We start from the raw sequence: 15938 nt of genomic DNA, 5'->3' as shown, positions 1-15938 counted from the left end.
AGAGTCACTCTTTGTTGTCTCTCAAGCACCAAGAACCAATTCTCCATCCCAAATATGTTGGGGGTATTGTGTCCTGTGATTTACCCTCCCTGATATTACTTTTTATTCACTCACTCATTGAAGGAGCCCTATATTCTAGCACTGTGCTAAGGGCTAGTGATGCACAGAAAAGCTGATAAATAAGTCAAGCGCAAAGCCCTGTGGTCACTGATCTCTCAGAAGTCAGGATGGTGTATATACAGGAGTTTGGGAGCTTGAATTGAGGACTCTTCCTGTTTTGGTTCAGCTCATTTCATGCTGGTACATTTGGAAAAGCCTCTGGCCACAAAGCCATTCTGTTCCTTGCCTTGCTGCCTGTGTTTACTTATAAAGTTTGGATCAGATAATGTCACCTGTGACTAAAACACTTCCTTGGCTCCCCATGACACAGGACAAGCACAGATTTCTTGACCCACTTACAAACTCAGCCTTTCCATAGCACTCTTTTATGTAACACAGTTATAACATCACAGTCCATGAAATAGGAAAGGAAAGAAAAGAAATTAAAATGCCTACTCTGCTTTAAAATTTACCATCAGTATCATTTTCAATCACACTCTTTCCCCTTTTGGCAATCAGCTCAATTGATCATTTTCCTAATGATTGCTGTTCATACTTTGCATAACGGTTTCATATAGCAAGACACGGAGCAGTTCTGGTGAACACGGATAATCAGTGTGTGATTAGTTACTGTGCTCACACACACTCCATACAATTCTGTGGCATATGGCACCATGCAGCAGACCAGCAGAAGCAAGGCCTTAGACCTTGCTCTTAGGAATATTGAATTCATCTTTACAGATGAGTATGATCTCAGGAGAGAATGAGAGCCAGGTGTTGACTATCTCTCCCTTCACAGAAGCAGACCATGCGAATATATTCATTTATTCATTCAGTCACTTAGTCATTCATGCATCAAATACTTACTGAGCATTTGCCAAGTACCTTGTGTTGCAAAGATGGGTCCTATCCTCAGGGAACTCACAGTCTCTTCTTCATAAGTTCTGTGATTGGATCCAAGTGCCAAGATCAAAACGGAGTGAGCCAGGTTTCAGGGGCCAGGGGACTGGGGAAACAAACACTTGAGAGGCTTTAAAAGATTGAATAAAGTTTTTTTGTTTTGTTTTGTTTGTGTAGCAAGAATATGTATGTTTGTATATGTATTTCAGAAATGAGTGTGTGTGTGTGTGTGTGTGTGTGTGTGTGTGTGTGTCGGGGGCGGGGGGCGGGATAGGGGAAGGGAATGGCGGGGGAGGGATGGTAGCACATGGATGGGGAAAAATGCTGCCCTGGTAAAGTAAACCCAAATGCAAAGGTAGTTAAAAATCTACACAATTACCTTGCAGGGAAATTATGGTAAGTTCAGTGTGGCTTGATAGAAACAGCAAAGCATAGGCAGGCAGGGGCAACAGAGGGAAATGCTGGAAGGTAAATGGTGCAGATGATAGAAGACTATCAAGGAGTGGTGGGTCCCAGAGAGGTCTATTGGCAGGGGCATCACCAATCAGATTATTTTTGAATGAAGGTCAACTGTGGGTATAGAGGACGGATTTGAGATGAGCACTTAATGAATGCTTTTCTGAGGTGACCACAACTAAGTGCATGGTAGTCCCAGCTAACTCTGCCTATTTGTGTGTGCTTTGTCCTAGTGACAGTGCTGGCCATCTTCCATGAGCTGCATGTGGACCCTGACCTGTACACACTCTTGTTTGGGGAGAGTGTGTTGAATGATGCAGTGGCCATAGTGCTAACATAGTAAGTACTGAGATTTGGCCCATGTTTCTCTGATGATGTGAAATGCGCTTCCACTTGAAGATAATTCCTGGTGGCTTTAATAGTTATCTTTTGTGTTATGTTGTAGAGATACAGGCAATTTCTAGCTTTCAAGGAATTGTTACAACAGGAAATCTCCAAAATTGGGTATAATTCACTAGGCACCTAATGTCTAACTCTGTTAATGGGTTTCATGTTTCCAGCCTATTATGATGTACTAGGGAGAGGTTAACATTTATTTATTTTTTCTCAATGCATATATTTAGCTGATTCATGTGGGGTTCCTGAAATGCACATAAATTAGCTTTCTTCATTTCAAATCAATATCATTTATTTTTTTCCTTATACAAGTCATTTTATAGATAATAGACTAATGGAAACCATTGTATTTATAGTAAATTTGGCAAACTGGAGTTAGAACCTGAGAGTCAGAATACTCTTCATTTCTTGATGCAGATGTGATGTGTTAGAGCAGTGGTCGGGCAAACTGCAGCTCGCGAGCCACATGCGGCTCTGTGGCCCCTTGAGGGTGGCTCTTCCACAAAATACCACGTGCGGGCACGTATGTACAGTGCAATTGAAACTTCGTGGCCCATGTGCAGAAGTCGGTATTTTGTGGAAGAGCCACACTCAAGGGGCCAAAGAGCCGCATGTGGCTCGTGAGCCACAGTTTGCTGACCACTGTGTTAGAGGAACCACACATATTTAGGTCCTCAGGACAAGGGAGATGGACAGCTGCAGTTAAGAGCTCCTGCAAGGCTTCCTTAGTCCTGTCCTGCAAGAATTTTCTTTCTGAGATGAGAGCCAGTGCTCCCTCATCTCCTCTTTATACACCACTTATATTTAATACTAGGGGCCCAGTGCACGAATTTGTGCACCTTGAAAGGCACTGTGGGCCTTGAGGTTGCCATGGGCACAGGGGCAAGTCTTGGCCCATCCTCTGTGCCCCCGCTGGGCCCCTCCCACCACGGTCCCCCCAGTCCCCTGTCTGCCAGCAGCCCTGTTCCAACCACTGCCACTCCCACGCATTGACGGCACCAGCCCTGCTCCCACCTGGTGATGGTGTGGAGCAATTGGGGCCGGCACCAGCAGCGGGTGAGAGTGGGGCCAGCGCCCTCAGTGGGTGAGAGTGGCGGCTACTTCCCTGTTCACCCCTCAGGATCAGGGGGAGGTGGAGAAGCCCTGAGGGGTGATCTGGGCCAGCAGCTGCCTCTCACACCTGCTGATGGCTCTGAGCAATTGGGACTGGCGCCGAGTGCCGGCAGCAAGTGCAAGCGGTGGCTCCAGCACTGGCTGTGGGTGTGAGCGGGGCTGGTGCTGACAGCAGGTGGGAGTGCCCGGCAGGACCACGGTGCGCAGGAGCAAATAATTTTTAGTAACCACCAAAGGCTCACCCTGATGACAGCGACCGGTGCCCCACCTTGGTCTGGCCCCCCACTCACTTGCTCCACCATCCCGCCACGGCCGATGCCCATCATGTTCCGCACTCTGACACCTGCTGCCGATGCCTGCTATGTTCTGCGCACGCCCCCTGGTGGTCAGCGCACGTCATAGCAACCGGTTGTTAGGTTATTTGTTTTTTCCACCATTCGGTCTATTTGCATATTAGGGTGATGATAGATAGATAGATAGATAGATAGATAGATAGATAGATAGATAATGCCATTTTCACTGAGTCAGGGGTCTCTTCTTGATTTTAGATTAAGACCAACATTTTGGGCAACTGTCAAATAACCAAAGGAAAGGAACCATCTGATAAGTAAATGCGACAACAGGATTGATTTAAGATGTTTATTACTTCAAATACATTTAGAAAAGTACTGTGAAGTAACAAAGGACTTTTAGAAGTGAGATCTTAAGAGTAGAGGAGCTGGGGTGGGGGGAGCACTGCTCTTCCTGCCAGCTGACCTTTCTTAAAGATGCCACCTGGAATCACCACAGAACTCAGCAAATTTCAAGCAAAAGTAAACTTATATTTCACCTGACCACAGAAAACTGCCTTTTCTGCATTAAAAGAAAATGTTGGTGAGAGCAAATTAAAAGCAAAAGCCATGGCAGACTCACAAATGCTGAAGGATGCTTTCAAAGAAATACCAAGGAAATTAATTAGGACATATGGAATCCCTGCCCAAGAAATACAGATATTAAAAGACCATTTAAAAAAATTTTTAAAAATCTGCCAAGTCCCTCATTTTCACTTTCTGAGCTGCCAATCTGTAAAGGGCCAAGCCAAGAACAAAACCAATAAAGCACAAATGAACTAGGAAAGATCCATTTAGCCACAGCCCAAGGAACGATGGGCCTTTCCAGGGCAGCACTTCCATTCACAGTAGTTTCATTAAAAATGCAGACTCCAGGCCCTGGCCAGTGTTTCTCAGTGGATAGAGCATTGGCCCACGCACTGAAGGGTGGCAGGTTTGATTACTGTCAAGAGCATGTACCTGAGTTGCAGGTTCCATACCCGGCCCTGATTGGGACACTTGTGGGAGGCAGCCAATCGATGTGTCTCTCTCACATTGATGTTTCTCTCTCTCTCTCCTCCTCTTCCTCTCTCCTCACTCCCTTCCACTCTCTCTAAAAATCAACGGAAAAAAATGTCCTCGGGTGAGGATAACAAAAAAGAAAAGTTACACTCCAGGATGAAGATTGATGTTCATTGAGCACAGGCCTGTGGGCTTTAAACAGTCTATTTGTTTGGCGTTGCCTCAGGTCCACATGCAGTTATCACTGGAGGTGCCTCTCCTGTGCCCCTCCCTCCCCATGCCAGATCTCCGCCTTCAAGGCAGGAGAGCTTGCCATACTCACTGAAATCGTGTGCTCCCCACTTGGGCAATTCAGTTATTGTGCAGAGTGACTCTAATGAGCTTCATTATTTACAATAAAGATGATCAGGAACACCTGACACACCCAGGAACATCTACAGGATCAAATCTGCAACCTCTTTCTTCTGCCTGGTGTGTTTGGATCCCACCAGAGCCTCTCATACTCTACTGAGTGGATGGGCCTGCTGTGCTGGGTCTGGGCTGTCTATCCAACAGGGCCTCCACCTTTCACAGTTTTCCATGTTTTGTACTCTACTTTTCTCGCTCACTAGCTTCTTTAACTTAGTTTATAGCACATGATAATTTTTATACATTATTTACACATGCATATTTCCTCTCCATTTAATGCCCCATCCCTACACTCTTTCTATTATCTATTTTCTAGTTCCCTTAGAAAAACCCTATTTAAAAATCATTTAAAAGTTTTCCATGATTTTCAGACTAGAAGTTCAAATATTTTATCTCTCCACTTTTCTCTCTCTTCACACTAAACCATGCACAGCACCCTGTCACATTCTCTGGCTGGTACCTTCATGCCTTTGCACACACAGCATCACTTCTCCCAGCATCTCTTTCTGCCTCATTGTCTTTCACCACTTACAACCAGCTCCTTCTTGAGAACCCAATGGCCCACATGCGGGGAGCCACTACCTTACCGTGCCCTGTACTTCATCAGTTACCTCCCTGAAAAATGTTGCAACCTTGGGTTTACATGGATATTTGTTGTTGTAGATAGTAACTTTTTAAACACTGTTTATGTATTTAAAATAAATATTAAAGAACAAATGAAAACCTCTTTTGTATTTTCCCCTTTTAGTTACACATTTGTGGGGGGACGGGGGTTTTGTTCTTTTTAGGAATAGTGATAGAGCTCTTCTTGTACCTGAAAAAGAAAAGTTATATGTTTGGATGTGAAATCAAGTATAATAAGAACCCAAATCATTGGCCACTATGGCTCTTAGTGCCTCCAGAGACCCTTTGGAATGGCCATACTTTCATTCACTTTCCCATTGTGGGAACCATACCAGGGTCCCCGGATAGTCAAGGCCAATGGGAGCACAGAGACCTTGTTGTCAATACACCAGAATAGCCAAGGCTTCTCTGAGCATGAGCTAATCAGGGTGCCCAAGACCAAGATACCATGAGCCCGTGCAAGGACACACGGTACACTGTGCCCGTCTGTAGACAAAATATGATTGATGTCACTGTTGGCAACTAGCCTTCTTAGTCTCTAGAATAATATACAAGTTAGGCTGGCCAGAGGAGTGTGAAGCAGCAGAGGCAGCAGGCACAGAGAATGTAGCTCACATGTGTGCAGGACACAGGAGAGCTCAGACGGAGCTGAGAGCTGGTACTGCTACGATGTAAGTCTAAGAGCTCATAGAGAGCTCAGATATAGTTACCATGTTAACCAGCCAGTGTGCTGGGCAGGAGAGACAGGAGAAGCTGCTGAGCTAGAGTGGCTGGACAGGCTACTGAGGCTGTAGCTCTAAAGCAGAGCTCAGGTACTACTGCTTTGTAAAGCTAGGGGTCTAGAGCAGTGATGGCGAACCTTTTGAGCTCGGCGTGTCAGCATTTTGAAAAACCCTAACTTAACTCTGGTGCCGTGTCACATATAGAAATTTTTTGATATTTGCAACCATAGTAAAACAAAGACTTATATTTTTGATATTTATTTTATATATTTAAATGCCATTTAACAAAGAAAAATCAACCAAAAAAAATGAGTTCGCCTGTCACCTCTGACACGCGTGTCATAGGTTCGCCATCACTGGTCTAGAGGCAGCATGAGGCTGCTCAGGTAATAACTGTGGATATAGAGACTGATGCTGCTTTATGGGCAAGGTATGTATTTACCAACTAGTGTCTGTCTGCCTGCCTGTATGGACTTTGCTGTGAAGAATTGTCTTGTCTAATAGCTATGTGGCCACTGGCTTCTGCAATAAGGACTCATTTTTATACAACCACAACCTCTCATGGCTTCTCCATCTATGACCCGGTATCCAAGGAGGTCCAGCCCCAGGCAGAGGGGCTCAGACCCAACACTAGTGAACAGAGAATAAAGGAAGAACTTGGAATAAGTTTCCAACAGTTAGTACAGTGGGCAGGGTTTGAGGAAGGACCTGCCCTGGCATAGTTGGGAGAATTTAGAAGAATATATGGACTCAGAGGAACTCAGAGCAGCCGAACTGAGCAGTGCTCCTGCTGTCTCTGACACCCATCTTCCACCTGCTAACCTCCTTGTTTAAAAATCATTCTCTTCACTTTAAGTATTTTTAAAATTTTAATTATTTGCACGCTCTGATTTTCAGACAACTATTTATAATTGAATTTGATTTACACAGCAGCAGGTGATGAGTGGTGTCCCTATGGGTTAAAATGATCCAAAATTGTTCATCTTAAAATAAAAGTAACTTTAACATAAGTGTTTTGAAATTAGCTTGACCCACGCTGTTAATTAGGATATATAGAGAATGTCATGGCCAAATCTGTATGCATACTAGTTCATGAATGAGTGAACTCCCATGTAATGTATTTGCATTTCTAAAGATTGTTTCATGGTTATGAAAAAAAAAGATAAACTGAAGAAGTCTTGAAGGATGTGTGGTTTCGAGTTCTTAATGATGTTACTTTCAGAGGCAATATGGTTGAGTAGAAAGAGCCCTAGATTTAAGTCAAAAGAGCTGGTGTCAGGATCACCAGGAATTACTACACAATTATTGCCATTGACAGGAAACCCACCCCAATTGGTAAACAAGAAGGGAATCTGTATTGGTTGATGTCTCTGAACAGCAGGAGTGGGCCTGGCTGGGGAAAGGTCCTCTGAGATGAACAGATTTAGCCTTTCCAGAGTTAGCTTCCTCACCTGCTCCCAGATGGCCATCACTGCCCTGACTGTATCATTCTCCTGGAGAATAAAGAAAAAAATCTCTGGCCCACTACTCCCAGCCCAAATCTCAGTGTACCTTATAGATTCCTAGGCTTTTCCAGACCCACGTGGATTAAATCACTGCAGCCAAGGAAATGTACTGCTCAGGTCTAAGTCATATGCTTCCTGAGTTCAAAAGTGGAATCAGTTTCACTTGGATGCATTGAACTAAGACAGGGAAAGGTGAGTTTATTGCTTAGAGTACTAATGCCACACAAAAGGAAAAGTGAATGAACACTTGACAGAAACAAACCCAAACAAGACCGAGAAGACCTCTGTAGTGACTTCATTTAGCCACAAACTCTCTGTGCTGGCTTCCTTCTGTACAGTGGAAGTTCTGTATACATTACAACATTATTCAGAGCAATAAAGAGAGCAATCTCATTGGAAAGGCTCTATAATCTATGTAATCTATACTATATAAACAAATAAATGCTCATTATAATTCATATAATCTTTTATATCACTAATTTACACAGATTTTCTGGTTTCATTAAAATGACTAAAGATAGACCTGCTTTTAATGAAACATTCCTTTATAAATATGGCATTTTATGAGAATAACCATTTTTATTTGTGATTTCCCCTATTACAGATGAGCCACTTAGTGCACACTATTTAAAGTTGATAAATCAAAAATGGATGTTTAAGTATATTACTTAAAGTCATAAAGGTACCCACAACCAAAATTGATATTTCTCATACAATTAGGTGGAGGAGGAGAGAAGGAAAGGAAGGGGTAAGTGAACTAAAATAGCACATTTCTTGTGGTAAGAAATTGGCATATACTGTGCAGAGCTGCTAAATCAAGAAATGGAGGTGCATGCATATTGTTTAGTCAGAGGGCCACTATGGGAAGAAATAAAAACATAAATTGTGAAAAAGAAATCCTTTTCTATGTAGGACCACTGTTCATGGAAAGGGAAAACATATAGTTTAACTTTTTATTTTATATCCCTCTTTATTGTCTGAATGTTTATATATGTTTGAATTATATTTATTTAAAATAATCTGCAGATGATCAAGATATCAAAAGCAGAAACTATAAAAGAAAAGCTGATTTATCTAATAGCAATAAAGGCAAGTAGACCCAGCAGGCAAAAACCAGTGCAAATAAACTAACTGATGAAGGGTAAACCCAAGAAAGCAGTTTTAACCCACATTTTGGTAGGTTAATGGTTCTTATAATATACACTAGGGGCCTAGTGCCGTGGTCGGCAAACTGCGGCTCGCGAGCCACATGCGGCTCTTTGGCCCCTTGAGTGTGGCTCTTCCTAAGCCTTGGGAGTACCCTAATTAAGTTAATAACAATGTACCTACTTATATAGTTTAAGTTTAAAAAATTTGGCTCTCAAAAGAAATTTCAATCGTACTGTTGATATTTGGCTCTGTTGACTAATGCGTTTGCCGACCACTGGCTAGTGCATGAATTCATGCACCTTGAGAGGAACTGTGGGCCCTAATGCTACAGTGGGCACAGGGGCGGGTCTCTCCCCATCCTCCCCATCCTCCCTGCCCCTGCCCAGCCCCTCCCACCATGGACCCTGGTCCCCTGTCTGCCTGCAGCCCCGCTCCTGCTGCTGCCACTCCCATGCACTGATGGCACCGGCCCTGCTTGCACCCAATGACGATGCAGAGCGATTGGGGCTGGTGCCAGCAGTGGGTGTGAGCAGCAGATCTGGCGCTGGCAGTGGGCACAAGAAGAGGCTGCCAGCCTCGATCACCCCTCTGGAGCAGGAGGAGGTGGAGAAGCCTTGAAGGGCAATCAGGGCCGGTGCCGGATGCCAGCAGCAGGTGCGAGTGGCAGCTCTGGCACCGGCAGCGCGTGTGAGCGGGGCTGGCATAGGCAGCAGGTGCGGGCACCAGCAGCAAGTGCAAGTGCCCGGTGGGACTGTGGCACACGGGAGCAAAGAATTTTCAGTAATCACCAGAGGCTCGCCCCAATGACAGCGACCAGCACCCCACCGTGGTCTGGCGCCCCCCACTCACCTACTCCACCATACCACTGCAGCCGATGCCTGCCATGTTCTGCACACACCCCCTGGTGGTCAGTGCATGTCATAGTGACTGGTTGTTCAGTTGTTCGGTTGTTCCACAGTTCAGTCTATTTGCATATTAGTGTTATATATGTGTAGATGATGAATTGTTAATCTCCTTGATATACCAAATAGGTTACTTAACTTTTCTGTGCCTCAGATGCCTCATTTATAAAATGAGGGTGGTAAATAGCACTTAAATCATTAGTTGGGATCAAACATTATAAACCTACTACAAGGCCTGGATTATAACACTCAATAATTGTTAGGTATAAGTTGCTGAAAGTACTCCTGTTATCAAAGACCAATAAGGAAAAAGTAAGAAAAATAGAAAAAATGGGCAAAGCTTTCAGTTGATAATAAACAAGAGTAGAAACATAAATAGTCAGTAATCCTATTCAGTAAGATCAGCTTCACTGATAATGAAATAAAACAAATTAAACCAACAATGGGGTATCATTTTTCGCTTAGCAAATCTTCATTTTTTCAGAACTCAATAAGAAGCAACCACACTTGCAGTAGGTCAGAGTTTGTGGAGAAGGAGCTTCCTGTGTCATTGGTGAGAGAAAGTGACAAAACTTTTACAAAAGCATTAGAATTTATCAATCTATTGTTCCTCTATTTCATTTCTAGAAATTTATCCAAAGAAATAATTAAGGTCATGTGCAACAGTTTCCCCATGGAGATGAGTACATTAATTTGAGCAAAAAGTTGTATATAAGTTACTAGTTGGTTGAGTAAATTATAATGTATTAACATCACGTAATTCTACACAGACATTTGAAAAATAGATAAAGCCCTGGTGGTGGCTCAGTTGGTTGGAATGTTGTCCTGTACACCAAAGAGTTGCAGGTATGAGTCTCAGTCAGCGCACATACCTAGGTGGGTGAGTAAGGGAGGCAATTGATTGACGTTTTTCCCTCACCCCTCTCTCTCTCTCTCTGTCTCTCTTTCATCATCTCTCTCAAAATCAATAAAAACATATATTTGGGTGAGGATTGAAAAAATGGAGAAAAAATGTATAATGTGAAATATTTTTACAACATATTTTTAAAGAAAAATTTTAAATTGTGTATGCAACAAGATCTATTTTGATTAAAAAAAAATCACAGCCAAATTCACGTGTGTGTAATTATAACATATTAGAGGCCTAGTGCACGAAATTTGTGCATAGGTAGGGTCCCTAGGCCTGGTCAGTAATGAGGGCCGATCAGGGCCTTCTGGCTGCCGGCCAGGCCTTCCTTCGTTCCATGCCACCCCCTGGTGGTCAGTGCATGTCACAGTGAGCAATCGAACTCCTGGTCTCCCAGTCAAACTCCCAAGGGGACAACTTGCATATTAGGCTTTTATATACATAGATTATAAATATAATTTATATATATAATCAAAATGTTAGGTGAGAACACAGGTGATTTAATTTTCATGTTTTAGCTTATATATGATTATTGGAAATAGATTAAACTACTTATGCTCAACTCTGTTCCAAAGAATTCCCCATTAACATACTTGATAATTAGCAATCTTAATTTACATACAGATTCTACATAAGTTTAAGTCTGAAAATTTTGTTATCCACGAAAGAGCAGAAGGAGGATGAGCATTTTTAGCTATTTATCTGCAAGAAAAGAAATATTTCCAGTATTGTACTGAAACTTCTACTTTGAACTAATTCCACATGTGCAAACGCCCCCAATGTTCTTAGGGGGGTAAAACAAGGTCCTCATTGAACAACTAGCTGTTGGGTGACAGTAAATGCATCTGAAGTGCCGTGCTCCAAGTTAAGCAAATGTTTATAAGGAAATCCAATGCTGATCATTAAAGAGAGAGAGAGAGAGGGAGCACTCATTTTCTTTTTTAAATAGGAATGTTTGTGCTGCTCAGAGATTCTTACTAGAAATGTCATTTCAAGTGTAATATTAGTGAATGCTTAGCACTTTGAGTGAGTGATATTTTGATACCACATTTCTAATGATCCATGCATCTTAAGGGAAATTTAACATGGAAGTTAATGGGATGGCGATGAGACTAAAGAACCGTGCCACTAAGAGGAAACTTCCCAGAGGTCAGCAGCCATTCAACAAAAGTTTACTGAGGAGTCCTCAGTGACAGACATTATGCTGACCACTGGTGATAAGATGAATGGGCGCAGTTACCCATCCTGGCCCTGAGCACTCCTCACTGAAACAGGCAAACAATAGTTATAAAGTTGATTTAATATGTGCAGCAAAACTTGCTGTAAAAATCGTCCCAGAAAACAGCTGCGTAGGGCTTGGTTATTAACATGTATCACTAAGGGAAGTCCATTATTTCTCATGGTACATAATTTCTAAGTAGACTGAAAACTCCTTGAGGGCAAGTTATACTTTTCTCCATCCTCACGATAGGCAGCTATCTACAGGGTGTCCCCCAAAACTGTATACATACTTTGAATAATTATTAATTTCAATGGGTTAAATCTGAAAAGAAAGAAACACCAATTGAGCTACCAGCTGCTAAGTGTGTATACATTTTTTTTGGAACACTCTGTACTTAGAAGGCTCTCAAATAATTACTGCATGTGACTTAATATACACTTTCAAACAGGTGGAGACATTTTACTAATATCATTAAAATCTATTCCAGAAGATTTTCATATTGCTTCTTCCAAATATTTGAAAAGCCTTATTAGTTACTAGAGGCACAGTGCATGACTTCGTGCACCAGGGAAGTCCCTCGGCCTGGCCTGCGGGATCGGGTCGAAACCAGCTCTCCAACACTCCCCGAGAGGTCCCAGATTGTGAGAGGGCACAGGCCAGGCTGAGGGACTCCACCAGTGCATGATCAGGGCTGGGAGGGACGCGGGAGGTTGGTCAGTCAGGGAGGGACTGCAGGAGGGCTCCAGGGTGTGTCCGGCCTATCTCGCTCAGTTCCAATAGGCTGTACCCCAGCAGCAAGCTAACCTACCAGTTAGAGCATCTGCCCCCTGGTGGTCAGTGCACATCTGAGCGGCCTTATTACATCATTAGCATATTATGCTTTGATTGGTTGAATGGACGACTGGATGACTAGACACATAGCATATTGGGCTTTTGTTATATAGGATCCTCATTATCTCTACTTCTCCCATTTGGCCCATAGTTGTAAACATCAAGGTGATGAGAAGGTGTCTCCTTTTGATGAGAATAAATAGAAAATGTTATCACAACCAGAAAGGATAACATTCCTCATGAACCTGCTTACTTAAAAACAAGTTCCTTAACACATCTTCTTAAAGGTAATTTACTTTTATATTTGCCTTTGAAACTGATAATCAGCATGAAACATTTATCTTGATGTTTTGCTGAACTTTTCGCAGCAAGGATTCAGGAATCTGGAGAAGGGGCTAATACATAAATGGATAGGGACTAGACAAGAAATATAAATTTGGAAGGCATTGGGGGAGCCAGACGGAAATCAGCTCTCTAGTGGAGTGGCTCCCTGAATGTCCGGACCCACAGCTTTTTATTCACACATTTTGCCCTTTAGCAAAGCAGACACACATATCAAAGGTAAGGTTTGGGAAACAGTTAAAGATTATCAGTTTAGGGAAATTGCCTACAGCTTTTCAGCCAGCAGCTGGGTAATATAATGTTCAACATAGTACTGGACATTATAATATAATATAAGCCCATCAGCCTTTTGAGGACTTTTCGAATTTATTATGACCTGCTGGACTTAGCCCCCAGAATATCCCCTTTTTTGATTTTTAATAAATTTAACAAGAATGTATGCCCTTTGCAGAGCTCAGGTCCTTTTAAGATTTTTAGATTCAATGAAAAGGATTGAGTTCTTTCATGTCCTTCTAAAATTGCTGCCAGGCATCAAAGGAATCAGTCTGCAGTTAGCTCCTTTCTGGGCCATCAGTTCCTTGAGTCCCCTTCCCAATTACTGTCCAACAGTTTTTTATGGGTTCCCTTCTCAATCACTGTCCCCTGTGACATGACAGAAATGATATTCCAGTTCTGGATGGTGGCCAAATGGTGAGCAATGGCAATGCAGGTCCGACCTTCTTTGGTTGGTCCAGGGCAACATGTACCAATGCACAGTTGATGACTGCTAGCATGGCAAGGTGTCTTTACCATCCCCCATCTCTGGACTGTTTCTCCTCTATCTCGTCAGCGTGTTGCTTGGGGCCACTGCTCTCTGTGGTTGGAGTATTCTGGCAGTTCCTCTCTCGGATTCATTGTTGCAGGAATCCACACGGGCTTGGAGGAGTTTTCTGGAAATATACAAGCATATTCTCTACCAAAGGTTAATAAAGGGACCCTTCCTTCCATCAACTAGACTCAGGATATTTTCATTTTGCCAAACTATTTCCCTTTGGCTTATTCTGACACCAGTATAATTCCACGGGTGTCATGCTATCAGCATTACAAGTGAAAAAATTTTAAAGTAAAAAAATGTAAAGTAATTAAGGCTTGATGTAGTTTACTTACAGGATATTTCTCCACTATCCCCCCTTTTTTGTTTTAAATAATATTAAGAGGCTTTTGGAAATCCTGTAATGGAGTCTTGATAGCTCTTTTTTTTTTTTTTTTTTTTACAGGTTTGGACGTTTCTTTTTTTTTTTTTTAATCTTTAATTTCTTTATTGGTTAAGGTATTACAAATGTGTCCTCATCCCCCCATTAGCCCCCAACTCCCCCCCCCCCCACTCATGCTCTCATCCCCCTGTTGTCCGTGTCCACAGGTTTGGCTTATATGCATGCATACAAGTCCTTTAGTTGATCTCTTCCCCTTACCCCCACCCTCCCCTACTTTCCCTCTGGGGATTGATAGTCTGATCGCTGTTTCTGTCTTTGGATCTGTCCCTGTTCATCAGTCTATGTTGTTCTCTATATTCCACAAATGAGTGAGATCATGTGGTATTTATCTTTCTCTGACTGGCTTACTTCACTCAGCATAATGCTCTCCAGTTCCATCCATGCTGTTGCAAATGGCAAGAGTTCCTTCTTTTTTACTGCAGCGTAGTATTCCATTGTGTAGATGTACCACAGTTTCTTAATCCATTCATCTGTTGATGGGCACCTAGGCTGTTTCCAAATCTTAGCTATGGTGAATTGAGCTGCTATGAACATAGGGGTGCATATATCCTTTCTGATTGGTGTTTCTGGCTTCTTGGGATATTTTCCTAGAAGTGGAATCACTGGGTCAAATGGGAGTTTCATTTTTAGTTTTTTTAGGAAACTCCATACTGTTCTCCACAGTGGCTGCACCAGTCTGCATTCCCACCAGCAGTGCAGAAGGGTTTCTTTTTCTCCACATCCTCTCCAACACTTGTTGTTTGTTGATTTGCTGATGATAGCCATTCTGGCGGGTGTGAGATGATACCGCATTGTCATTTTGATTTGCATCTCTCATATAATTAGTGACTTTGAGCATGTTTTCATATGTCTTTCGGCCTTCTGTATGTCCTCTTTTGAAAAGTGTCTATCTAGGTCCATTGCCCATTTTTTGATTGGATTGTTTATCTTCCTTTTGTTAAGTTGTGTGAGTTCCCTATAAATGTTGGAGATTAAACCCTTATCGATGATATCAATGGCAAATATATTCTCCCATGCAGTGGGACTTTTTGTTGTTTTGTTGATATTTCCTTTGCTGTGCAAAAGCTTTTTATTTTGATGTAGTACCATTTGTTTATTTTCTCTTTAGTTTCATTGCCCTAGGAGCAGTATCAGAGAAGAAATTCCTTTGGCATATGTTTGCGATTTCGCTGCCTGTGGATTCCTCTAGTATTTTTATGGTTTCCCGTCTTACGTTTAAGTCTTTTATCCATTTTGAGTTTATTTTTGTGTATGGTGTGAGTTGGTGGTCTAGTTTCATCTTTTTGCATGTATCTGTCCAATTTTCCCAACACCATTTATTGAAGAGAGTGTCTTGACTCCATTGTATGCTCTTGCCTCCTTTGTCGAATATTAATTGGGCATAGTGGTTTGGGTTGATTTCTGGGTTCTCTATTCTCTTCCATTGATCTATATGTTTGTTCTTGTGCCAGTACCAAGCTGTTTTAAGTACAGTGGCTTTGCAATACAGTTTGATATCTGGTATTGAGATCCCACCTACGTTGTTCTTCTTTCTCAGGATTGCTGCAGCTATTCAAGGTCTTTTTTTATTTCAGATGAATTTTTGGGGAGTTCATTCTAGATCTGTGAAATATGCCATTGGTAATTTAATGGGGATTGCATTGAATCTATAGGTTGCTTTGGGTAGTATGGACATTTTGATGATGTTGATTCTGCCAATCCATGAACACGGTATGTTCTTCCATCTATTTATGTCTTCCTCTATCTCTTTTTTTAGTGTCCTTTAGTTTTTCGCATAT

The 15938-nt window shown here is 42.3% G+C and overlaps 1 protein-coding gene across 1 annotated transcript in view; it reads left to right on the top strand.

The window, feature by feature from the left end:
* The window catches only part of SLC9A9 (solute carrier family 9 member A9), a 771103-nt gene that overhangs the window by 278148 nt on the left and 477017 nt on the right, over positions 1 to 15938 (top strand). Inside the window, 1 exon segment of the mRNA XM_023751381.1 lies at positions 1689 to 1794. Within this exon segment, the coding sequence (XP_023607149.1) occupies positions 1689 to 1794 (106 nt within the window).

Source organism: Myotis lucifugus, unplaced genomic scaffold (genome assembly GCF_000147115.1).
Source record: "Myotis lucifugus unplaced genomic scaffold, Myoluc2.0 scaffold_21, whole genome shotgun sequence".
In the NCBI taxonomy this organism is placed as follows: Eukaryota; Metazoa; Chordata; class Mammalia; order Chiroptera; family Vespertilionidae; genus Myotis; species Myotis lucifugus.
The sequence above is the reverse complement of the archived record's forward strand: the minus strand, read 5'-3'. Positions and strand labels throughout refer to the sequence as shown.